General features: G+C 42.7%; 1 protein-coding gene across 4 annotated transcripts in view; it reads right to left on the reverse strand.

The window, feature by feature from the left end:
- Positions 1–27142, reverse strand: part of epha7 (eph receptor A7) — a 147504-nt gene that overhangs the window by 40163 nt on the left and 80199 nt on the right. For 2 of the 4 annotated variants that reach the window (XM_075459699.1, XM_075459697.1), the window contains exons 10-16: positions 25604–25717; positions 24956–25141; positions 22898–22959; positions 22475–22684; positions 21256–21405; positions 17386–17579; positions 16625–16780 (exon numbers count right to left, since the gene is read on the reverse strand). In XM_075459699.1, coding sequence (XP_075315814.1) covers positions 16625–16780; positions 17386–17579; positions 21256–21405; positions 22475–22684; positions 22898–22959; positions 24956–25141; positions 25604–25717 — 1072 coding nt within the window. Of the gene's footprint in view, positions 1–16624; positions 16781–17385; positions 17580–21255; positions 21406–22474; positions 22685–22897; positions 22960–24955; positions 25142–25603; positions 25730–27142 lie in introns of all 4 variants that reach the window. The other 2 variants (XM_075459698.1, XM_075459696.1) reach the window with 1 other exon arrangement.

Genomic DNA, 27142 nt, shown 5'->3' on the forward strand with positions numbered 1-27142 from the left:
GTGCCAAGTTTCATGACGTTGTGATGATGATAAGGCTTTCAAATCACAAACACCATCACAAGTTTTTCACCGCCTGACCACGCCCGAATTGTTCAGAGTTTGGAAAAGTTTCTCTATGAATATTTGCCCCCATGTCTTAAGAGTAACCTGGCTAAGTTTGAAGCTTGTAGCATTAAATCTGTAGGAGGAGTTTTATAAAATGTGAGGTGTGGCAAAAAATGACATTTCCGACCACCAGCAGGTGGCGCTATAGGAGGATGTCACTATGATAATATGTACGCGTTCAGGCTGGGTCCAGCATTCACCGTATGAAGTTTGGGACAGATTGGATAATGAGTGTGGAAGTTATAAGCGACTTAATTCTTCATGGTGAGTCATAACTTTGAGGCGTCGCCACGGCCACGCCCTTTGAGGTTTGAAAAAGTTTCTCCATGACTCTTTTCCCCCTTGTCTTAAGAGTAATCTGGCCAAGTTTGAAGCTTGTAGCATTAAATCTGTAGGACGAGTTCGATCAAATGCGAGATGTGGAAAAAAAGAGATGTTTCCAACCCCCAGCAGGTGGCGCTATAGGTGGATGTCGTTATGATAATATGTACGCGTTCAGGCTGGGTCCAGCATTCACCGTATGAAGTTTGGGACAGATTGGATAATGTATGTGGGAGTTATAAGCGACTTCATTTTTTGTGGCGAGTGATGGCGAGTCATCGAACTTTGAGGAGTTGCCACGCCCACGCCCTTTAAGTTTTGAAAAAGTTTCTCCATGAATTCCCCCCCCCATGTCTTAAGAGTAACCTGGCCAAGTTTGAAGTCTGTAGCATTAAATCTGTAGGACAAGTTCGATCTTAAGCAAGGCGTGGAATCGGCCAAAAATGGCACGAAAACGCACTTTCCATCCAAAATGGCCGCCTTCCTGTGTACGTGGGACCATGGCGGCAAGAGACTTTTTTGTGCGTCTGGGCATGGTGAATGAGTGTACCGAATTTCATTGTCCTACGCGAAACTAACCCCATTGCGGGCACCATTTTTAAGCATCGTAGGGGGCGCTACAGAGCCAATAAGCAACTCCCAAAGATATAATGTTTAGATTCTTTCATGTCGTCGACTAGCACGTGGCGCTCGCAAAATTTCCTGAGTTTTCGCATACCTTTTGCAAAGAATAAGAATAATAATAATAATAATAAACCTTACAGATACAATAGGGTCCTTGCAGTTTCACTGCTCGGTCCCTAATAAACCTTACAGATACAATAGGGTCCTTGCAGTTTCACTGCTCGGTCCCTAATAATAAACCTTACAGATACAATAGGGTCCTTGCAGTTTCACTGCTCGGTCCCTAACTAGAAAGCTGCAAGCAGCTGTGAGCGGGACCGAGGTGTGCGTACGTTGGGATATGCGCACGTTGGGGCATGCGCTGGACGCTGGAGCCGCAGCTCTGCCCACACACACGATACCCTCTGCGTACGTACGAGCACATAATAACTCCAATGAGGAGGGGTTTTTGAAAATTTCTAGGGGGCGCCACTGAGCCATTTTGCTCAGCCCACACACGATACCCTTCACATACGAACGAGGTCATCAGGGTGGACGTGTGTGCCAAGTTTCATTAAGTTGCGATGATGATAAGGCTTTCAAATCACAATCGCCATCACACGATTGTCACCGCCTGGCCACGCCCACACCGTTCAGAGTTTGGAAAAGCTTCTCAAGAGTTTTCTTCCCCCCTAGCTTAAGAGTAACCTGGCCAAGTTTGAAGATTTTACCATTAAATATGTAGGAGGAGTTTGATCAAATGCGAGGTGTGAAAAAAAAAGATGTTTCCAACCACCAGCAGGTGGCGCTATGGGTGGATGTCACTATGATAATATGTACGCGTTCAGGCTGGGTCCAGCATTCACCGTATGAAGTTTGGGACAGATTGGATAATGTATGTGGGAGTTATAAGCAACTTAATTTGTTGTGGCGAGTGATGGCGAGTCATAGAACTTTGAGGCGTCGCCACGCCCACGCCCTTTGAGGTTTGAAAAAGTTTCTCCATGAATTTTTCCCCCCATGTCTTAAGAGTAGCCTGGCCAAGTTTGAAGTCTGTAGCATTAAATCTGTAGGACAAGTTCGATCTTATACAAGGTGTAGAATCGGTCAAAAATGGCACAAAAACGCACTTTCCATCCAAAATGGCCGCCTTCCTGTGGATGTGGGACCATGGCGGCATGAGACTTTTTTGTGCGTCTGGGCATGATGAATGAGTGTACCGAATTTCGTCGTCCCACGCAAAACTAACCCCAATGTGTGGACCATTTTTAAGTACCCTAGGGGGCGCCACTGAGCCACTTTGCTCCGCCCACACACGATACCCTTCAAATACGTACGAGGTGTTCAGGATGGACGTGTGTGCCAAGTTTCATGACGTTGTGATGATGATAAGGCTTTCAAATCACAATCGCCATCACACGATTGTCACCGCCTGGCCACGCCCACACCGTTCAGAGTTTGGAAAAGCTTCTCAAGAGTTTTCTTCCCCCCTAGCTTAAGAGTAACCTGGCCAAGTTTGAAGATTTTACCATTAAATATGTAGGAGGAGTTTGATCAAATGCGAGGTGTGAAAAAAAAAGATGTTTCCAACCACCAGCAGGTGGCGCTATGGGTGGATGTCACTATGATAATATGTACGCGTTCAGGCTGGGTCCAGCATTCACCGTATGAAGTTTGGGACAGATTGGATAATGTATGTGGGAGTTATAAGCAACTTAATTTGTTGTGGCGAGTGATGGCGAGTCATAGAACTTTGAGGCGTCGCCACGCCCACGCCCTTTGAGGTTTGAAAAAGTTTCTCCATGAATTTTTCCCCCCATGTCTTAAGAGTAGCCTGGCCAAGTTTGAAGTCTGTAGCATTAAATCTGTAGGACAAGTTCGATCTTATACAAGGTGTAGAATCGGTCAAAAATGGCACGAAAACGCACTTTCCATCCAAAATGGCCGCCTTCCTGTGGATGTGGGACCATGGCGGCATGAGACTTTTTTGTGCGTCTGGGCATGATGAATGAGTGTACCGAATTTCGTCGTCCCACGCAAAACTAACCCCAATGTGTGGACCATTTTTAAGTACCCTAGGGGGCGCCACTGAGCCACTTTGCTCCGCCCACACACGATACCCTTCAAATACGTACGAGGTGTTCAGGATGGACGTGTGTGCCAAGTTTCATGACGTTGTGATGATGATAAGGCTTTCAAATCACAAACACCATCACACGTTTTTCACCGCCTGACCACGCCCGAATTGTTCAGAGTTTGGAAAAGTTTCTCCATGAATATTTGCCCCCATGTCTTAAGAGTAACCTGGCTAAGTTTGAAGCTTGTAGCATTAAATCTGTAGGAGGAGTTTTATAAAATGTGAGGTGTGGCAAAAAATGACATTTCCGACCACCAGCAGGTGGCGCTATAGGAGGATGTCACTATGATAATATGTACGCGTTCAGGCTGAGTCCAGCATTCACCGTGTGAAGTTTGGGACAGATTGGATAATGAGTGTGGAAGTTATAAGCGACTTAATTCTTCATGGCGAGTCATAACTTTGAGGCGTCGCCACGGCCACGCCCTTTGAGGTTTGAAAAAGTTTCTCCATGACTCTTTCCCCCCATGTCTTAAGAGTAATCTGGCCAAGTTTGAAGCTTGTAGCATTAAATCTGTAGGACGAGTTTGATCAAATGCGAGATGTGGAAAAAAAGAGATGTTTCCGACCACCAGCAGGTGGCGCTATAGGTGGATGTCGTTATGATAATATGTATGCGTTCAGGCTAGGTCCAGCATTCACCGTATGAAGTTTGGGACAGATTGGATAATGTATGTGGGAGTTATAAGCGACTTAATTTGTTGTGGCGAGTGATGGCGAGTCATCGAACTTTGAGGAGTTGCCACGCCCACGCCCTTTAAGTTTTGAAAAAGTTTCTCCATGAATTTCCCCCCCCATGTCTTAAGAGTAACCTGGCCAAGTTTGAAGTCTGTAGCATGAAATCTGTAGGACAAGTTCGATCTTAAGCAAGGCGTGGAATCGGCCAAAAATGGCACGAAAACGCACTTTCCATCCAAAATGGCCGCCTTCCTGTGTACGTGGGACCATGGCGGCCTGAGACTTTTTTGTGCGTCTTGGCATGATGAACGAGTGTACCGAATTTCGTCATCCCACGCGAAACTAATCCTATTGCGGGGACAATTTTTAACCATCGTAGGGGGCGCTACAGAGCCAATGAGCGACTACCAAAAATATAAAGTTTAGATTCTTTCATGTCGTCGACCGGCACGTGGCGCTCGCAAAATTTCCTGAGTTTTCGCATACCTTTTGCAAAGAATAAGAAAGAATAATAATAATAACTAGAAAGCTGCAAGCAGCTGTGAGCGGGACCGAGGTGTGCGTACGTTGGATGTGCGCACGTTCGGGCATGCGCTGGATGCCATAGTCGCGCAGCTCTGCCCACACGCACGATACCCTCTGCGTACGTACGAGCACATAATAACCCCAATGCGGAGGGGTTTTTGAAAATTTCTAGGGGGCGCCACTGAGCCATTTTGCTCCGCCCACACACGATACCCTTTACATACGTACGAGGTCGTCAGGGTGGACGTGTGTGCCAAGTTTCATGACTTTGCGATAATGATAAGGCTTTCAAATCACATACACCATCACACGATTTTCATCGTCTGGCCACACCCACACCGTTCAGAGTTCGGAAAAGTGTCTCAAGATTTTTATTCCCCCATGTCTGAAGAGTAACCTGGCCAAGTTTGAAGATTTTAGCATGAAATCTGTAGGAGGAGTTCGAAAAATGCGAGTTTTGGAAAAAAAAAAGACTTTTCCGACGACCAGCAGGTGGCGCTGTAGGTGGATGTTACTATGTTATATGTGCGCGTTTAGGCTGGGTCCAGCATTCACCGTATGAAGTTTGGGACAGATTGGATAATGTATGTGGGAGTTATAAGCGACTTAATTTTTTATGGCGCGTCATAAATTTGAGGCGTCGCCACGGCCACGCCCTTTAAGTTTTGAAAAAGTTGGCCAATGATTTTTCGGCCCATGTCCTAAGAGTAGCCTGGCTAAGTTTGAAGCGTTTAGCATTAAATATGTAGGAGGAGTTTGATCAAATACGAGGTGTGGAAAAAAAAAGACATTTCCAACCACCAGCAGGTGGCGCTATAGGTGGATGTCACTATTTTATAGGTGCGCGTTCAGGCTGGGTCCAGCTATCACCGGTTGAACTTTGGGAAAGATTGGATTATGTATGTGGAAGTTATAAGCGACTTAATTTTTCGTGGCGAGTGATGGCGAGTCATCAAACTTTGAGGCGTCGCCACGGCCACGCCCTTTAAGTTTTGAAAAAGTTGGCCAATGATTTTTTCGGCCCATGTCTTAAGAGCAACCTGGCCAAGTTTGAAGGTTTTTGCATTAAATATGTAGGAGGAGTTCGATCAAATGCGAGGTGTGGAAAAAAAAAGACATTTCCAACCACCAGCAGGTGGCGCTAAAGGTGGATGTCACTATTTTATATGTGAGCTTTCAGTCTGGGTCTAGCATTCACCGTATGAAGTTTGGGACAGATTGGATAATATATGTGGGAGTTCATTTTTCGTGGCGAGTGATGGCGAGTCATCAAACTTTGAGGCGTCGCCACGGCCACGCCCTTTGAGGTTTGAAAAAGTTGGCCAATGAATTTTTCCCCCCATGTCTTAAGAGTAACCTGGCCAAGTTTGAAGTCTGTAGCATTAAATCTGTAGGACAAGTTCGATCTTATACAAGGTGTGGAATCGGTCAAAAATGGCACGAAAACGCACTTTCCATCCAAAATGGCCGACTTCCTGTGGACGTGGGACCATGGCGGCCTGAGACTTTTTTGTGCGTCTTGGCATGATGAATGAGTGTACCGAATTTCGTCGTCCCACGCGAAACTAATCCTATTGCGGGGACAATTTTTAAGCATCGTAGGGGGCGCTACAGAGCCAATGAGCGACTCCCAAAAATATAAAGTTTAGATTCTTTCATGTCGTCGACCGGCATGTGGCGCTCGCAAAAATTCCTGAGTTTTCGCATACATTTTGCAAAGAATAAGAAAGAAAGAAAGAAAGAAAGAATAATAATAATAATAAACCTTACAGATACAATAGGGTCCTTGCAGTTTCACTGCTCGGTCCCTAATAATAATAATAATAAACCTTACAGATACAATAGGGTCCTTGCAGTTCCTGCTCGGTCCCTAATAATAATAATAAACCTTACAGATACAATAGGGTCCTTGCAGTTTCACTGCTCGGTCCCTAATAATAATAATAAACCTTACAGATACAATAGGGTCCTTGCAGTTTCACTGCTCGGTCCCTAACTAGAAAGCTGCAAGCAGCTGTGAGCGGGACCGAGGTGTGCGTACGTTGGGATGTGCGTACGTTGGGCATGCGCTGGACGCTGGAGCTGCAGCTCTGCCCACACGCACGATACCCGCTGTGTACTTACGAGCACAGCATAACCCCAATGCGGAGGGGTTTTTGAAAATTTCTAGGGGGCGCCACTGAGCCATTTTTCTCCGCCCACACACGATACCCTTTACATACGTACGAGGTCGTCAGGGTGGACGTGTGTACCAAGTTTCATTACCTTGAGATGATGATAAGGCTTTCAAATCACAAACGCCATCACACGATTTTCACCGCATGGCCACGCCCACACCGTTCAGAGTTTGGAAAAGTTTCTCCATGAATTGTTGCCTCCATGTCTTAAGAGTAACTTGGCTAAGTTTGAAGCTTGTAGCATTAAATCTGTGGGAGGAGTATGATAAAATGTGAGGTATGGAAAAAAAAGATGTTTCTGACCACCAGCAGGTGGCGCTGTTGGTGGATGTCACTATTTTATCTATGCGCGTTCAGGCTGGGTCCAGATATCACCGTATGAAGTTTGGGACAGATTGGATAATGTATGTGGAAGTTATAAGCGACTTAATTTTTCATGGCGAGTGATGGCGAGTCATCGAACTTTGAGAAGTCGCCACGGCCACGCCCTTTAAGTTTTAAAAAAGTTTCCCCATGAATTTTTCCCCCCATGTCTTAAGAGTAACCTGGCCAAGTTTGAAGTCTGTAGCATTAAATCTGTAGGACGAGTTCGATCTTATGCAAGGCGTGGAATCGGTCAAAAATGTCACGAAAATGCACTTTCCATCCAAAATGGCTGCCTTCCTGTGGACTTGGCACATTGGCGGCATGAGACTTTTTTGTGCGTCTGGGCATGATGAATGTGTGTACCGAATTTCGTCGTCCCACGCGAAAGTAATCCTATTAAGTGGACCATTTTTAAGCATTATAATCAATGAGCGACTCCCAAAAATATAAAGTTTAGATTCTTTCATGTCGTCGACTGGCAGGTGGCGCTCACAAAATTTCCTGAGTTTTCGCATACCTTTTGCAAAGAATAAGAATAACGGAGGAGAAGGAGAAGGAGAAAAATAATAAACCTTACAGATACAATAGGGTCCTTGCAGTTTCACTGCTCGGTCCCTAATAATAACTAGAAAGCTGCAAGCAGCTGTGAGCGGGACCGAGGTGTGCGTACGTTGGGATGTGCGTACGTTGGGGCATGCGCTGGACGCCGTAGTCGCGCAGCTCTATCCACACGCACGATACCCTCTGCATACGTACGAGCACATAATAACCCCAATGCGGAGGGGTTTTTGAAATTTTCTAGGGGGCGCCAGTGAGCCATTTTGCTCCGCCCACATACGATATCCTTTACATACGTACAAGGTCGTCAGGGTGGACGTGTGTGCCAAGTTTCATGACCTTATGATGATGATAAGGCTTTCAAATCACAAACGCCATCACACGATTTTGAAAAAAAATGACGTTTCCGACCACCATTAGGTAGCGCTGTAGGTGGATATCACTATTTTATATGTGCACGTTCAGGCTGGGTCCAGCATTCACCGTATGAAGTTTGGGACAGATTGGATAATGTATATGGGAGTTATAAGCGACTTAATTTTTTATGGCTCGTCACAAATTTGAGGCGTCGCCACGGCCACGCCCTTTAAGTTTTGAAAAAGTTGGCCAAATATTTTTTCGGCCCATGTCCTAAGAGTAGCCTGGCCAAGTTTGAAGCGTTTAGCATTAAATATGTAGGAGGAGTTTGATCAAATGCGAGGTGTGGAAAAAAAAAGACATTTCCAACCACCAGCAGGTGGCGCTGTAGGTGGATGTCTCTATTTTATATGTACACATTCAGGCTGGGTCCAGCATTCACCGTATGAAGTTTGGGACAGATTGGATAATGTTTGTGGGAGTTATAAGCGACTTAATTTTTTATGGCGAGTCATAAATTTGAGGCGTCGCCACGGCCACGCCCTTTGAGGTTTGAAAAAGTTTCTCTATGAATTTTTCCCCCCATGTCTTAAAAGTAACCTGGCCAAGTTTGAAGTCTGTAGCATCAAATCTGTAGGACAAGTTCGATCAAATGCGAGGTGTGGGAAAAAAAAGACGTTTCCGACCACCATTAGGTGGCGCTGTAGGTTGTCGTCACTATGTTATAGGTGCACGTTCATACTGGGTCCAGCATTCACCGTATGAAGTTTGGGACAGATTGGATAATGTATGTGGGAGTTATAAGCGACTTCATTTTTTGTGGCGAGTGATGGCGAGTCATCGAACTTTGAGAAGTCACGGCCACGCCCTTTAAGTTTTGAAAAAGTTTCTCCATGAATCTTTCCCTCCATGTCTTAAGAATAACCTGGCCAAGTTTCAAGTCTGTAGCATTAAATCTGTAGGACAAGTTCGATCTTATGCAAGGCGTGGAATCGGTCAAAAATGGCACGAAAAAGCACTTTCCATCCAAAATGGCCGCCTTCCTGTGGATGTGGCACATTGGCGGCCTGAGACTTTTTTGTGCGTCTGGGCATGATGAATGAGTGTACCGAATTTCGTCATCCCACGCAAAACTAATCCTATTGCGGGGACCATTTTAAAGCATTGTAGGGGGCGCTACAGAGTCAATGAGTGACTGCCAAAAATATAAAGTTTAGATTCTTTCATGTCGTCGACTGGCAGGTGGCGCTCGCAACATTTCCTGAGTTTTCGCATACCTTTTGCAAAGAATAAGAATAACGGAGGAGAAAAATAACTAGAAAGCTGCAAGCAGCTGTGAGCGGGACCGAGTGTGCGTACGTTGGGATGTGCGCACGTTGGGCATGCGCTGGACGCCGTAGGCGCGCAGCTCTGCCCACACGCACGATTCCCATTGCGTACGTACGAGCACACAATAACCCCAATGCATAGGGGTTTTTGAAAAATTCTAGGGGGCGCCACTGAGCCATTTTTCTCCGCCCACACACGATACCCTTTACATATGTACGAGGTCGTCAGGGTGGACGTGTGTACCAAGTTTCATGACCTTGAGATGATGATAAGGCTTTCAAATCACAAACGCCATCACACGATTTTCACCGCATGGCCACGCCCACACCAATCAGAGTTTGGAAACGTTTCTCCATGAATTGTTGCCTCCATGTCTTAAGAGTAACCTGGCTAAGTTTGAAGCTTGTAGCATTAAATCTGTGGGAGGAGTTTGACAAAATGTGAGGTGTGGAAAAAAAAGACGTTTCTGACCACCAGCAGGTGGCGCTGTAGGTGGATGTCACTATTTTATGTATGCGCGTTCAGGCTGGGTCCAGATATCACCGTATGAAGTTTGGGACAGATTGGATAATGTATGTAGGAGTTATAAGCGACTTAATTTTTCATGGCAAGTCATAAATTTGAGGCATCGCCACGGCCACGCCCTTTGAGGTTTGAAAAAGTTTCTCCATGAATTTTTCCCCCCATGTCTTAAGAGTAACCTGGCCAAGTTTGAAGGTTTTTGCATCAAATATGTAGGAGGAGTTTGATCAAATGCGAGGTGTGGAAAAAAAAAGATGTTTCCAACCACCAGCAGGTGGCGCTATAGGTGGATGTCACTATGTTATAAGTGCGCGTTCCGGCTGGGTCCAGCATTCACCGTATGAAGTTTGGGACAGATTGGATAATGTATGTGGGAGTTATAAGCGACTTAATTTTTTGTGGCGAGTGATGGCGAGTCATCAAACTTTGAGGCGTCGCCACGGCCACGCCCTTTAAGTTTTGAAAAAGTTTTCCCATGAATTTTACCCCCCATGTCTTAAGAGTAACCTGGCCAAGTTTGAAGTCTGTAGCATAAAATCTGTAGAACAAGTTCGATCTTAAGCAAGGCGTGGAATTGGTCAAAAATGGCACGAAAACGCACTTTCCATCCAAAATGGCCGCCTTCCTGTGTACGTGGGACCATGGCGGCATTAGACTTTTTTGTGCGTCTGGGCATGGTGAATGAGTGTACCGAATTTCATTGTCCTACGCGAAACTAACCCCATTGCGGGCACCATTTTTAAGCATCGTAGGGGGCGCTACAGAGCCAATGAGCAACTCCCAAAGATATAATGTTTAGATTCTTTCATGTCGTCGACTAGCACGTGGCGCTCGCAAAATTTCCTGAGTTTTCGCATACCTTTTGCAAAGAATAAGAATAATAATAATAATAATAATAAACCTTACAGATACAATAGGGTCCTTGCAGTTTCACTGCTCAGTCCCTAACTAGAAAGCTGCAAGCAGCTGTGAGCGGGACCGAGGTGTGCGTACGTTGGATGTGCGCGCGTTGGGCATGCGCTGGATGCCGTAGTCGTGCAGTTCTGTCCACACGCATGATACCCTCTGCGTACGTACGAGCACATAATGACCCCAATGCGGAGGGGTTTTTGAAAATTTCTAGGGGGCGCCACTGAGCCATTTTGCTCCGCCCACACATGATACCCTTTATATATGTACGAGGTGGTGAGGGTGGACGTGTGTGCCAAGTTTCATGACCTTACGATTATGATAAGGCTTTCAAATCACAAACGCCATCACACGATTTTCACCGACTGGCCACGCCCACATCATTCTGAGTTTGGAAAAGTTTCTCCATGAATTGTTGCCCCCATGTCTTAAGAGTAACCAGGCCAAGTTTGAAGCTTGTAGCATTAAATCTTTAGGAGGAGTTTGAGGTGTGGAAAAAAAAGACGTTTCCAACCACCATTAGGTGGCGCTGTAGGTGTTTATTACTATTTTATATGTGCGCGTTCAGGCTGGGTCCAGCTATCACCGTATGAAGTTTGGGATAGATTGGATAATGTGTCTGGAAGTTATAAGCGACTTAATTTTTCATGGCGAGTCATAAATTTGAGGCGTCGCCACGGCCACGCCCTTTGAGTTTCTCCATGATTTTATACCCCCATGTCTTAAGAGTAACCTGGCCAAGTTTCAAGGTTTTTGCATTAAATATGTAGGAGGAGTTCGATTAAATGCGAGGTGTGGAAAAAAAAAGACGTTTCCAACCACCAGCAGGTGGCGCTGTATGTGGATATCACTATTTTATATGTGCGCGTTCAGGCTGGGTCCAGCATTCACCGTAAGAAGTTTCGGACAGATTGGATAATGTATGTGGGAGTTATAAGCGACTTCATTTGTTGTGGCGAGTGATGGCGAGTCATCGAACTTTGAGGCGTTGCCACGCCCACGCCCTTTAAGTTTTGAAAAAGTTTCTCCATGAATTTTTCCCCCCATCTCTTAAGAGTAACCTGGCCAAGTTTCAAGTCTGTAGCATTAAATCTGTAGGACAAGTTCGATCTTAAGCAAGGCGTGGAATCGGTCAAAAATGGCACGAAAACGCACTTTCCATCCAAAATGGCCGCCTTCCTGTGTACGTGGGACCATGGCGGCAATAGACCTTTTTGTGCGTCTGGGCATGATGAATGAGTGTACCAAATTTCGTCGTTCCACGCGAAACTAATCCTATTGCGGAGACCATTTTTAAGCATCATAGGGGGCGCTACAGAGTCAATGAGCGACTCCCAAAAATATAAAGTTTAGATTCTTTCATGTCGTCGACTGGCAGGTGGCGCTCGCAAAATTTCCTGAGTTTTCGCATACCCTTTGCAAAGAATAAGAAAGAAAGAAAGAATAACTAGAAAGCTGCAAGCAGCTGTGAGCGGGACCGAGGTGTGCGTACGTTGGGATGTGCGCACGTTGGGGCATGCGCTGGACGCTGGAGCCGCAGCTCTGCCCACACACACGATACCCTCTGCGTACGTACGAGCACATAATAACTCCAATGCGGAGGGGTTTTTGAAAATTTCTAGGGGGCGCCACTGAGCCATTTTGCTCAGCCCACACACGATACCCTTCACATACGAACGAGGTCATCAGGGTGGACGTGTGTGCCAAGTTTCATTAAGTTGCGATGATGATAAGGCTTTCAAATCACAAACGCCATCACACGATTGTCACCGCCTGGCCACGCCCACACCGTTCAGAGTTTGGAAAAGCTTCTCAAGAGTTTTCTTCCCCCCTAGCTTAAGAGTAACCTGGCCAAGTTTGAAGATTTTAGCATTAAATATGTAGGAGGAGTTTGATCAAATGCGAGGTGTGAAAAAAAAAGATGTTTCCAACCACCAGCAGGTGGCGCTATGGGTGGATGTCACTATGATAATATGTACGCGTTCAGGCTGGGTCCAGCATTCACCGTATGAAGTTTGGGACAGATTGGATAATGTATGTGGGAGTTATAAGCAACTTAATTTGTTGTGGCGAGTGATGGCGAGTCATCAAACTTTGAGGCGTCGCCACGCCCACGCCCTTTGAGGTTTGAAAAAGTTTCTCCATGAATTTTTCCCCCCATGTCTTAAGAGTAACCTGGCCAAGTTTGAAGTCTGTAGCATTAAATCTGTAGGACAAGTTCGATCTTATACAAGGTGTAGAATCGGTCAAAAATGGCACGAAAACGCACTTTCCATCCAAAATGGCCGACTTCCTGTGGACGTGGGACCATGGCGGCATGAGACTTTTTTGTGCGTCTGGGCATGATGAATGAGTGTACCGAATTTCGTCGTCCCACGCAAAACTAACCCCAATGTGTGGACCATTTTTAAGTACCCTAGGGGGCGCCACTGAGCCACTTTGCTCCGCCCACACACGATACCCTTCACATACGTACGAGGTGTTCAGGATGGACGTGTGTGCCAAGTTTCATGACGTTGTGATGATGATAAGGCTTTCAAATCACAAACACCATCACACGATTTTCACCGCCTGACCACGCCCGAATTGTTCAGAGTTTGGAAAAGTTTCTCCGTGAATTTTTGCCCCCATGTCTTAAGAGTAACCTGGCTAAGTTTGAAGCTTGTAGCATTAAATCTGTAGGAGGAGTTTTATAAAATGTGAGGTGTGGCAAAAAATGACATTTCCGACCACCAGCAGGTGGCGCTATAGGAGGATGTCACTATGATAATATGTACGCGTTCAGGCTTGGTCCAGCATTCACCGTATGAAGTTTGGGACAGATTGGATAATGAGTGTGGAAGTTATAAGCGACTTAATTCTTCATGGCGAGTCATAACTTTGAGGCGTCGCCACGGCCACGCCCTTTGAGGTTTGAAAAAGTTTCTCCATGACTCTTTTCCCCCTTGTCTTAAGAGTAATCTGGCCAAGTTTGAAGCTTGTAGCATTAAATCTGTAGGACGAGTTCGATCAAATGCGAGATGTGGAAAAAAAGAGATGTTTCCAACCCCCAGCAGGTGGCGCTATAGGTGGATGTCGTTATGATAATATGTACGCGTTCAGGCTGGGTCCAGCATTCACCGTATAAAGTTTGGGACAGATTGGATAATGTATGTGGGAGTTATAAGCGACTTCATTTTTTGTGGCGAGTGATGGCGAGTCATCGAACTTTGAGGAGTTGCCACGCCCACGCCCTTTAAGTTTTGAAAAAGTTTCTCCATGAATTCCCCCCCCCATGTCTTAAGAGTAACCTGGCCAAGTTTGAAGTCTGTAGCATTAAATCTGTAGGACAAGTTCGATCTTAAGCAAGGCGTGGAATCGGCCAAAAATGGCACGAAAACGCACTTTCCATCCAAAATGGCCGCCTTCCTGTGTACGTGGGACCATGGCGGCAAGAGACTTTTTTGTGCGTCTGGGCATGGTGAATGAGTGTACCGAATTTCATCGTCCCACGCGAAACTAATCCTATTGCGGGGACAATTTTTAAGCACCGTAGGGGGCGCTACAGAGCCAATGAGCGACTCCCAAAAATATAAAGTTTAGATTCTTTCATGTCGTCGACTGGCAGGTGGTGCTCGCAAAATTTCCTGAGTTTTCGCATACCTTTTGCAAAGAATAAGAAAGAATAATAATAACTAGAAAGCTGCAAGCAGCTGTGAGCGGGACCGAGGTGTGCGTACGTTGGGATGTGCGTACGTTGGGCATGCGCTGGACGCTGGAGCTGCAGCTCTGCCCACACGCACGATACCCGCTGTGTACTTACGAGCACAGCATAACCCCAATGCGGAGGGGTTTTTGAAAATTTCTAGGGGGCGCCACTGAGCCATTTTTCTCCGCCCACACACGATACCCTTTACATACGTACGAGGTGCCTCCATGTCTTAAGAGTAACTTGGCTAAGTTTGAAGCTTGTAGCATTAAATCTGTGGGAGGAGTTTGATAAAATGTGAGGTATGGAAAAAAAAGACGTTTCTGACCACCAGCAGGTGGCGCTGTTGGTGGATGTCACTATTTTATCTATGCGCATTCAGGCTGGGTCCAGCTATCACCGTATGAAGTTTGGGACAGATTGGATAATGTATGTGGAAGTTATAAGCGACTTAATTTTTCATGGTGAGTCATAACTTTGAGGCGTCGCCACGGCTACGCCCTTTGAGGTTTGAAAAAGTTTCTCCATGACTCTTTCCCCCCATGTCTTAAGAGTAACCTGGCCAAGTTTGAAGCTTGTAGCATTAAATCTGTAGGACGAGTTCGATCAAATGCGAGATGTGGAAAAAAAGAGATGTTTCCGACCACCAGCAGGTGGCGCTATAGGTGGATGTCGTTATGATAATATGTACGCGTTCAGGCTGGGTCCAGCATTCACCGTATGAAGTTTGGGACAGATTGGATAATGTATGTGGGAGTTATAAGCGACTTCATTTGTTGTGGCGAGTGATGGCGAGTCATCGAACTTTGAGGAGTTGCCACGCCCACGCCCTTTAAGTTTTGAAAAAGTTTCTCCATGAATTTCTCCCCCCATGTCTTGAGAGTAACCTGGCCAAGTTTGAAGTCTGTAGCATGAAATCTGTAGGACAAGTTCGATCTTATGCAAGGCGTGGAATCGGCCAAAAATGGCACGAAAACGCACTTTCCATCCAAAATGGCCGCCTTCCTGTGTACGTGGCACCGTGATGGCAAGAGACTTTTTGGTGCGTCTGGGCATGATGAATGAGTGTACCGAATTTCGTCGTCCCACGCGAAACTAATCCTATTAAGGGGACCATTTTTATGCACCGTAGGGGGCGCTACAGAGCCAATGAGCAACTCCCAAAGATATAATGTTTAGATTCTTTCATGTCGTCGACTGGCACGTGGCGCTTGCAAAATTTCCTGAGTTTTCGCATACCTTTTGCAAAGAATAAGAAGAATAATAATAAACCTTACAGATACAATAGGGTCCTTGCAGTTTCACTGCTCGGTCCCTAATAATAATAAACCTTACAGATACAATAGGGTCCTTGCAGTTTCACTGCTCGGTCCCTAATAATAATAAACCTTACAGATACAATAGGGTCCTTGCAGTTTCACTGCTCGGTCCCTAATAAACCTTACAGATACAATAGGGTCCTTGCAGTTTCACTGCTCGGTCCCTAATAATAATAAACCTTACAGATACAATAGGGTCCTTGCAGTTTCACTGCTCGGTCCCTAATAATAATAAACCTTACAGATACAATAGGGTCCTTGCAGTTTCACTGCTCGGTCCCTAATTAATAACAAATAAAAGAATTGCAGAGTATAATTGGAAATAAGTCATGAGGAGAAAGCTTTTTTTTCCTTTTTAAATAAGAAGGCAAAGTCAGAGCATAAGTGAAACCGTTTGACCCTGGTCAAACTAACAGATGTGGAAATGTAACATGAATTTATAAAGACAATATAAACAACAAGACAGTTCTAATTCAGCAAAAGACCTTATGATAGGATCAATAAACAGGTGGTTTATTAGTACGAGATGTAGTAAGAACAGTAACTAAATCATGGTGCATTTGAAATAAAAGCATGAGAAAAGCAAACATTTCTGTTCTCATGTGTCTATGCATGAAATCTGCACACTATCTTTTAACTTATCTGGACTGTTGCTTGTTTTTAAATTCATTTAAATTATTTTATTTGTTTCTCTTTATATTCTTTTATGTATTTTTAATGCTTCTTCCACTCCCTGCTGCAATGCTTTTATTTTATGTAAAGCACTTTGAACTGTTTGTACATGAAATGTGCTATATAAATAAATTTGATTTGATTTGAAAAGCGCAGTTCTCTGCAGCTTTGCTAAATAAAGGTCAAAACTAATCATTGGACTGTTTGGAAAACTCCACCTGAAAATGAAAAGACCTAAAGATTTGTTGACTCGTATGCAGATGAAAGAGAGAATCTTGCTGACATCCCAGTCCAAATGTGGTTGGTTTCAATGTTTTCTACTGATGTTTGACCTCCTGAGAGCTTTATATCCACTTACTCGATTGACATCCTGGCCACAGACTCCAAAGAACTGTAGCCAGCTGCTGTGAAGTTGTCTCTGTATCGCTCCATCTTGATGGCTTCCAGCCACTCTCCCACTGAGCGGAAAGCAGTGAAGTCTGGTGTGCTCTGATCTAACAGTGGGCTAATTGGTCTGCGGGATGAGCACAGAAAGACATTTATGTCTCATGTGAAAAGGAAGTATTCCGCTGAAAACACAATCAAGCAAAAGACGAGACAAAGCAGCAAACAAAGACATCCAGCAGTGCAGGAAATTGCAAGGAGAGAAAAAATGGGATGATTGGAGGTTTCAGTCCAAAGGAAACTCAGAAATAGATGCAACATGTCAGTCTGTACTTCCAAAATATTTTTGTCAATATCTTTTGGATCTGAATACTTCCTAAATTCATGCTCCACACAGACCTTTGAACCAGCTGTAAACCTCAGAAAAGTACACTGCGAAAAGAAATCATCTGACAAATGTCAGAGTGAGAGCTGGTGTGGCTGCGGCACCCTAAAGTAACAGGAACTCATTTTAAAGATTGATTTAAAAGCCCCGTTGTTGACCATGCAGCCGTAGAGAGGCTGCTGTTTGGAACTGACTCCCCGGGAATTATCTTTTATCTTTGAACTAGAGAGGCTAAATCATCCACTGGGCACTTTAGATCCTCTATCAATGTACCAATATATATTCTTTAATGTATAAGGCCACATTTTCAAATGATTCCTATTCATTCATTTGTGGTTTTACTTTCTCACCGTGTACATGTTCCCACTGGGGTTTTCAAGGTGTTAGGGTTGCGGATCATCTTATCAAGGACGCCAACTATCTGATCGAATTTGGGACGTTCGGCTCGGTCTTTCTGCCAGCAGTCCAGCATTAGCTGATGCAAGCCTGGTGGACAGTCCATCGGTGCTGGAAGACGGTAGCCTTCCTCTATTGCTTTTATGACCTGGAGAATAGATTGAACATTATTAGCATTTGGCATCATCCTCACCCCAAAGCATCATTTTAGAAGCAAACTCTTAAGTAACAGTAACCTTGACTTTAAAAACCATCTAAACTTAAAGTTGTATTCAATTGGTATACACCATATGTACCTTAATCCTTTAACCTTGTAGCACCCAAGCATATGAATAATCATTGAAAAAATCCTTTTGGCTCTTCTTGCATCTTTTTGGGTGGGAATAAACCAATATTTTTGGACTTTTTGGAATTGGGCTATTTTTAATCATTTTAGGCAATGTTGCATATTTGCAACTGTGGGCTTTCCTGATTAATTTGGTAATAATACAATTTGGAGACCTGACCTCCCATTACCGCTGTGAAAGGTGGACAAAGCAGACCACACCAAACGAGACCAGAACCAACTAGAACAGACCACCGCAAAGCAGAGTGTAATTCACTGAGCCAAGAAAATGATTGCTGTGACAACTGTCGGCACATAAAATGTAATGTAAAAAAATATTACACATGAATTTAAATAATGTATGTAAATTTAAAAAAATCAAATAATGTAATGTAAATAAAAATATAAATAAAAATATAATGTAAATAAATTATGTAAATAAATAAAAAGCTCGTTGCATATCTGCAACTGTGGGTGCTACAAGGTTAATTCCTTAGCATCAACCTTTATGGTCACCCCATGTCTTTAGAATCAGCTTTTAGTTCCACTGGATCCCTAATCCTAAAAACCCAACCTTTAAGGGTTTGTGGTTTGATCCCCGTTTCCCCAAGTCCACATGTCCAAGTTTCCTTGAGCAGGATACTGAACTCTACATTTCCAACCAATGCACTCCTCATGGGCAAGCTGCTTTGGATAAAAAGCATCTGCTAAATTAATATAATGGAATATGCCGGCAATGTCTGAAGAAAGGGGAAGATGGAGACAAAGCAGAACAAATCAGAGGGGCTGCATTTGAGAGCTTTGACAAGTGATTGTGGAGCAACTGGAATTGCTTTCCAGCAATATTTGTTGCAAACTTGGGGAAGAGAACCAAACCTGCGTTATCTAACCAGTGGAACTAAAAGGAAAGAGCTTACTATAAGTTAGGAATTTAACTCTTTAGGTACAACAAGTCACTATATCTCAACATATGTGTTTGTTTCCCCTATCTCTTGGAAAATTCTAAATCGAAAAATCAAAAGTTTTATTAATGCTTTACATCATTGCCACAACACATGGCAACAGTTTGAATGCTGAGAGTTGGAAACACAACGACACCAACATGGGTTTAAATGGATGAGCGAATGAACAGCCCCAGATTCACGTGAATGAAGCAACTCTTAATGTAAACTGTAATGTAAAGCTGTCTGTCATGCTGGGCTTTCTCTGACTGACTGCTGTCTAGTCTACAGTATCAATATTCAAAACACAGGAATGAGACCAGCATATGTTGGTCATGCATTACCAAATTAGAACTTTTTTTCTCTCGTTTACTGACCCTTAGTAACCGGGCTCAGAAAGCCATCTTACAGAGCTGCGCACTGCTGCTAAGCTTTAAAGCAACTTTTTTGGGAGGTGGGATCATGTTACAGAAATCCCTTTGCTCCTCGCTGGCTGACTGTGATTTTTAGAATGGATTTCAAGATGGTACAGAGAACCTTTACAGTCATACTACAAATTGTTTGCATAGCTCACACGACTTTCTGCATTGTTCATACGTGCAAACCAAAGGTTTTATTTATACAGTCCTGTTAAATACTAAAACACAACATTCCACAAAGCCTTTAAAGCTGTGCTATTCTTAGTCTGCATCATGCATGCAGTTTAGCGTGGAGTTTATTAAAAATCAATGCTGGGAGAACAGTGGGTACAGAGGACACTTTGGTTTAAGCCCCTAGCTGTCTGTCCTTTATTGTATGGACGAGGAGCTGCGTGCATTCCTGCATATATTCATCAGTTATTCCTGTCAGGAGCAGTCAAAGAGAGATTGGAGAAAAAAAGGTGTCAATGCACTGAAACTGTGGAGAAAAAATGCAAACATTGTTCTTCTGCTATCCCTGCAGGATTTACTGACATCTTGACAAAGCGCAAAGTTTTCTGACACTGATGTCTGTCAAGTAGCAGAGCCTTGTTGTTTAGCATTTCTAACATCTTTGTTCAATCAGCAGTCTTCTGCTCCGGAGGGCCAGAGAATCTTAATCACGTTTCGCTATGATGTTGTGGGTGCTAAACACTGGAAGCCATATAGGAAAGGCCAGAACTAGCTCCCTCCACCATCAATCAAAATGTGTCATGTATTTGAGAATAAGGAGCAGCTTCAAGGGGTCTGGCACAGTTGGACTCTGATGGTGGGAGTTGGCAGAAAACAAGCAACAGCACCCGCAGAAATGCGTGCGAGTCAATCACTACGGCAACTTGTGACTTTTGTTAAATGACTTGTTTGACTTGTATTTGAGGATGAAAAGTACTGCAATGTAAGGAGTCAGCTTTTAAAATGACTCGTAACTTGCAGGTTTGGTAGTAAATATTCATACACCTATTCATATACCCAATAAAAACAAGTTAAATTTATACAATGCATATCTTTGTCTGGCATTTTATGTCTACAACTAAGCAATGAGGCCAACACAAGCAGCAGAATGCGCACGAGTTGTTTGCAGTCTAACTGCTAGTTAGACTGGCTTCCATTACCATAAGTCATTATAAACTTTTAAAGACTTTCAAATCAAGAGCATTCAACATGAAAAGCGTTTCCCACCTCTGTAATTTATATCAATAACCCCCCCCCAGTTCTCAGGACTTGATTTAACGCATGTCCCACTTCAGGCTCGTTTCTCCTTCAAATGGATTGAAACTGCATGATTATAGCGAGACTTCTTGAACTAATTAAGCTGAAGGTTAGCGTCCTTGCCAAGCTGCTCTCATGAGGATCTTGTTAGACAGCCTCAAGACTGAACCGCAAACTGAAATTTTTGGTTTTGATTCTTTACGATTTAGTGGGAGGACATTAGCCATAATTAAGGATGAATCTGATGAAAATCTTGTATTTCTTAATTCCTGCCCTACTTCAGACCATAAAGTACTGAGACAGATAATAGTTCCCAGCTCAGCCTCCACTGTACTAACAGTACACTGGTTGCTATTGTGCCACTTTCATACATAACAGATACTTATTGTTCCTGAATTATTGCCCTTACTTAACCAATTCCTTTCTTCATTTATTAACTTCAGACAATAATGTGCCCATAAAAAGGCCAAATTGTCTATTTGAGTTTTAAAGGTCGATTAGAATATCAAACACTTACATTTTACAACAAAATAAAAACAGAAAGTGTCAAAGCAATCTCAAATTTATGAAGCGGGAAGCACCAATAATAATCTTCTTTTTGCCTTTTAAATGTCTTATGTGATATTTAAATACCAATACCATAATATACAGTTCTAATCATAAACTGATTGAAACATAAGGAAGTATCAAGATGCCAAATATTTATGGATTCTGGTGTCATATTTAACATAATTCCCAACTCAACAAGTTTCCAAATATCTGTGTTTCTGCATGTACCACCTTCAAGATTTTGTAAAATATTATGGCCAATGGTTACAAGCTCGTCCATAAGCACAATGACAAGTCCATCATGTTAGTCTCTTATTGATTGTATATCAGGTAGTAACTCACATCTTGATTGGACATGTCCCAGTACGGCCGTTCCCCATAGGACATGACTTCCCACATGACAATGCCGTAACTCCAGACATCACTTGCAGAGGTGAATTTGCGATACTGGATGGCTTCTGGTGCAGTCCATCGGACAGGTATTTTTCCACCCTGTTCATTAAAATGTAGGTCAGTGGCTGGAGTAAAGATTAAATTCATTATTTCTTGCATCTTCCCCCAAAATATCCATTTGAGAGATATTCAGTGAAACGCAGAGTCAGAACACGTTCAACAGCAAATGATCGGACAAACCTTAGGATGAAAGTAGATACAAATACTGATACTTATTTCAGGCCACTCTGTATGCAGGCTTCAAGAGTTGTAAAAGCTTAAATGGTTGGTTGCATCTTGTAAACAAACAAAAAAAAAAACTTGGCTAGGTATTTATTTAAAACTGTTACCATTTACAACTGCAGACTTGACGGATTATTTTAAATGACTTATTGCGGACTTAATAACTTCTTTGAAAACAAGAGCAAATGAATAAAGCTGCAGTCAATTATCCTCTTAATTATCAATTAATATGTCCACCGTTAAATCTATTAAACATTAGTAATGGTCCAACACAGCTCAAGACTTTCCTCACATTTATGAATGGAGAAGTGGCAAATTATTTTTCTTAACGGGAATAATTACATTCGGCACTAAATATCTGACTGCTGCATCTTATGGCTATACCAGTAATTATTTCCTAATGTCCAGAACATCATTACCCAATATTTTGTATTATATGTTTTCTAATAAGGACATTTCCAGATTGCATGTGTATAACTTGTGATTGTTTCCTATTGTAAATCTGATGCCTGGGGATGTTCATTGTCATAAACTCAACTTTTTCTCTGAATGACTTCATTACACATTACACATTTTTAAAATAGCAGACAAATGGATTTTTAAAAAGTTGTAAACGTTGAGGTACAGATTAAAGAGGTTTTGATTTAACTATAAAGCATTACTAAATGATGAATAAAATACTTTTTGAAAAACTTATACAGCCCTTTTAAAACCTGTCAAACCAGAAAATTGAGCTGAAATGTAGCGGGTTTACAGATCAGAACTGCTGGAGCCTACTTTGGCATGCACTAGGACTGAGCTCTTGTTTCACACACCAGCAGCAACCGTGATTAGAGAATTCAGACAAGGCTCTTGGTAGGGAGAGCATCCACTTTAATTGACTCACGGTTGTTGTGTAGACAGCCTCGGGATCGTCGTCTATCACCCTTGACAGGCCAAAGTCAGAGACTTTACATACGAGATTGCTGTTGACAAGGATGTTTCGTGCAGCCAGATCTCGATGGACGTAGCCCATATCAGCCAGATATCTCATTCCCGCTGCTATGCCCCGCAGCATCCCCACCAACTGGATAGCCGTGAACTGACCATCGTGTTTCTGTGCAGCACAGAGAAATACAGGCGGGTCAGACATCTTCACTGACCAGAGGGGAAATGTAGGTCGCAACACTGCAGCAGCTCCAGCAGAAGATTTATGATATTTATGTGCTGCACACTGCAGACTCCCTGCTCTCTGGGACACGAAAAGTTTTCAAATAAAGTGACAAAGGCTGCTGCTTTGAATCTCTTGCACTCCGAAGGTGATACTCACTCTGAGGAAAGCGTCTAATGAGCCATTCTCCATGTACTCGATGACAATCATGACAGGCTTTCCTGAAGAAGAAAAAAATGAGAGAAAGATGAACGACAAAGGAGATGATTAGTCATTACCTACAATTTGTTTTCTTTCAAAATGCTTCACAACACAATGGCCGTGCCAAAAGTTATTTCTGGCTGCGCGTTTAATCGGCTTTTAATTAAAAGTTACCATCTGCTCCTTTTATTAGTGTCTAAATGAGAAACTGTTAAACAGGAAACACAGCTGATTTAATCAGATAAAATGTCAGTCTAACAGTGCCGCTTTCACCTCTCAAAGCTAAAATATTGCTTCCTCGTCTCATCAGCATAAAGGTAGCGGTTCAGTGTTTCAGTCACTAAAATTAATGTTGCATCGGTGTGTAATTTTGCCAAAACAATGTCAGTCTCGTAGTTTTCTCTGGACACCGGCCAAATCTGACCAGTGATGACATGTTTAGCCGCATGTCGTCCTACAATCGCTGGTTGTCTAGATGGTGTCCAGCAAACAACGTGGGCTACAGAGATAATTGGCAATCTTTCTGGAGAAAACCTGGTCTGATGAGGAGAGACGGCATCCATCCCACTTTGGAAGGAGCAGCTCTCATTTGTAGAAATATGGACGAATTTATTAGTCATCCAAAAACATGACAACCCAGGGTTGAGAGCAGGATGCAGAGTTGTAGTCTGACACACTTCTCTGCAGCTTCCCACCTGCCGCTACACCCCCCCCCCCGAAAAAAAAACCTCATAAGGACTGTGTCTGCTCCCAAATTAAATAAATCAATAAACACAAGACGAGCAAATCCCAAAAAGCTCCAATAGAATTAAAAAAAAAGTTCAACTGAACAAAAACATCAAACTATTAAATGTGGTTTGCGGAATATCAGATCTCTCCTTTCGAAGTCTCTGTTAGTGAATGAGTTGATTTGTGATCATCATATTGATATATTTTGTCTTACAGAAACCTGGCTGCAGCAGGAGGATCATGTTAGCATTAATGAATCAACTCCCTCTGACTGTTTAAATGTTCACGTTCCTCGGGAAGTTTTTTCTTCCCACAGTCGCCTCGTGCATTCTCAGGTAGGAGATTGAATTGAAGAGAAGTTTATTCTCTTACTGTATGAATTGGACCAATTTGGAGTTTAATCTGTTTGATTGAATTGGAGTATAATTGTATTACTCAAAATTGTATTCTAATTGGCTTGAATTGGACTGCATCTTTTTTTTTTATTTCTTTTTTTTAATTTATGTTTTTTTTCAGACAGATGCAAAAAACTAACTGTTACATTATTACAGTTATATGTTAAGAATATCAAACAATGTATTCTTTTTCAGTATCTGCCCAATCATTTTTTTCCCCTTTACAAACATAAATAAAACAAACAAACAAAAAAAACTACAGTCCAGCAACAACATACACATCAAGCCAGACTTACAACACAAAACCTAGATAAACAAAACAAAAACACAACACCCTAGGAAATCTAAATAGCATACATATCCTGTACCTTAAAAAAAAATACATATATATATATATATATATATATATATATGTGTGTGTGTGTGCAGAGGTAGGTAGTGTCATCCTTACATATCCAGCAGTTGGGCTAAGAATGGGCCCCATACTTCATTAAATAGATCTTCCCTCCCAGCCACTCTATAGGTGACACGCTCATAGCTTGCCATTGAGCTTAGAACCTCTATCCACTCCTTAAAAGTGGACAAGATGGGAGATTTCCAGTGGCGTAAAGTTATCCTGCACCCTGTTATCATAGCTAAACGACACCATGATTTTCAGCGTTTTGACATTTGAATATTATTTGGAAGCAGCCCCAAAAGACACAATGAAGGGTTTTTGGTCAAGTGCGTACCAAACATCTTATTCAAGAACAAAATTATAGCATTCCACATGTCACTAGTTTTGTCACACTCATAACATGGACTGCATCTTTGAAGTGCCTTGAGATTTGATGCGACATAAATAAAGCTAAACTGAAGTGGGATTGTTTCAACATTTTGATCACTGCATTACCTCTTGTGACGACTCCCTCCAGATGAACGACATTGGGATGGTCAAACTGTCCCATGATGCTCGCCTCGCACAGGAAGTCCCGCTTTTGCTTTTCTGTGTAGCCCACTTTCAGCGTCTTGATAGCGACAGACACATCCCGCTTTCCAGGCAGCTTCAATCGACCGCTGCACACCTCCCCGAATTCTCCTGTGAGAGTTGAAACCATTCATGAGTGAAAGGGCCAAAAGGTACAAAAAAAAAAAGGTGAAGCACTTCACAATGACAAATCTATTAGTGTATTTTGAGACAAAGCAGCTGTGCAGTGCTTGCATACAAATTGGGGTAGTACATCTAGTTATACTCAGGGGAATACAACCTAGACCTATAATAAGACATGCTTGAGATGCATAGATCCTGTCATTGACTGCCTCTGTAAAATCCATGTGGCAGCAATTTTTCAGCTGTTGGCATCTTTGTGACTGCTTCTACCAGACACAGGCCACACATTAATTGCAATGAACTTTTCCCCCTCTTTGCAATTGCTCTATCAATATAAGCTACATAAAAACCGTGTCCCTATTCAAAGTGTAAATATTTGGCTGTCAGCATGATATATGAGAGCATGTAGTCACTAAACGGAAAGAGCTGAGCGGCACAGGATGGGCTCACCTGCTCCGATAACTCGTTCGATTTTAATGCAGGAGGCATCCAACTCCTTGGCAAATTGATGGACAGCCCTGTTTGGGTCCTCGTAGGTTTCAGGGTCAATGTAGGTTTTGGTGCCTGGAAATTTGACTGTAGAAAGGTAAGAGGATTACTGTTATGATTAAGTATCCACACTGTGCACCAGCAGGCACATGAGAGGCAAACGATGAACAAGGGCAGTGATTCAGAGGAAAATGCTGAACAAACAGCGGCCGGTGTCAAAAAGGCTTTTTATTATAGATCAATTATTTTAGAAAAAAATAATATATATATATATATACGTACATATATAATAAAAATAAAATATAGAATAAAAATTAAATGTAGAATATTTAGATAAATTCTAAAGAAAGAAAAAGAAAAGCAAAGATTTGAGTCGCCTGTGCTTGGTGCTGTTTATGAGGCTGTCAGTTACCTTCCACCTCCCGGCAGCTGAGACCACCTCTGAGAAAAATAATGTGTCTAACCAGCCATTCTGGTCTGTACAGTATGCTATCGATATCCTTTTACGAGTGCAGGGAAGTGTTTGTGGATGTATTCAGGAAGGACATTTCTTGTTAAAACACAGGCTATAATGAATTAGATTAGGCGAGTATAGAAATTGAATGGATGGATTAAAATCCTCTAAAATTTTCACAAGTTATGCAGTTCTAATAGCTGCTAATAACTGGGCCGGCTCCTGCGATATCCCCATAACAGTGTTGAACAAACAGAGTGTGTTTAGTCAGAGGCACACTGTAACACAGAACAATTCAAGAGATTACTTCTGCCAGCATCAAAGACCCTACATAATGACAGCTTATCGTGATTGTTGAAAAAAAAAAAAGAATACCAAATCATTGAGTCACTGCCTGATAAGGCAGAACTTTGATCACTTCTGTTCAGGCCTCTCAGGGTGTGCTAAGCTGATGTTCAAGTTGAGGCCCTATATCTAAGAAATATGTTTTTTTTTCACCTGTGTGAATAAATGAGTTGTAACAGCTCCATTCTGATGATTTTAATATACTGACAATATTCTTAAAATGGAGTTTATGAAATAACCTTCATTTCTTAAATGAATATCTGAACATTTTGAGCGGATTAGTTCAAACTTTAAAATGTCAGATAATCTGACTCCCTTTTTGCCCAGGTTGTTGTCCTTCACGCTCCATAGATGTTATACTTGAATTATTAAACAAAAACAAAGATATCTTAAGACAATGTATTTAAAAAAAGGACTTCTGAAACATTTCAACAGTATTTCTGATGCCGCCATCATCATTTTCCATATGAATGTGGAAGGAGATGTTACTATGGACTGGAAAACAATTGTTTTCAGAACAATTGTATGTTCTGAAAAGGGAATATTAAATTGGTCTCTGTTAATGAAATAAAATGAGGTTTTGTAGAGTGAGACCAGTACAACACTCTTTTGTGAGACTGATGTCTTAAGTAAGAGATTTGGGACGGTTTCTGAATATCCATGAGGTGAGAGTGGGGAGTGTGCTGCCCAATGAGGAAAGG

Source organism: Odontesthes bonariensis, chromosome 24 (assembly GCF_027942865.1).
Source record: "Odontesthes bonariensis isolate fOdoBon6 chromosome 24, fOdoBon6.hap1, whole genome shotgun sequence".
NCBI lineage: Eukaryota > Metazoa > Chordata > Actinopteri > Atheriniformes > Atherinopsidae > Odontesthes > Odontesthes bonariensis.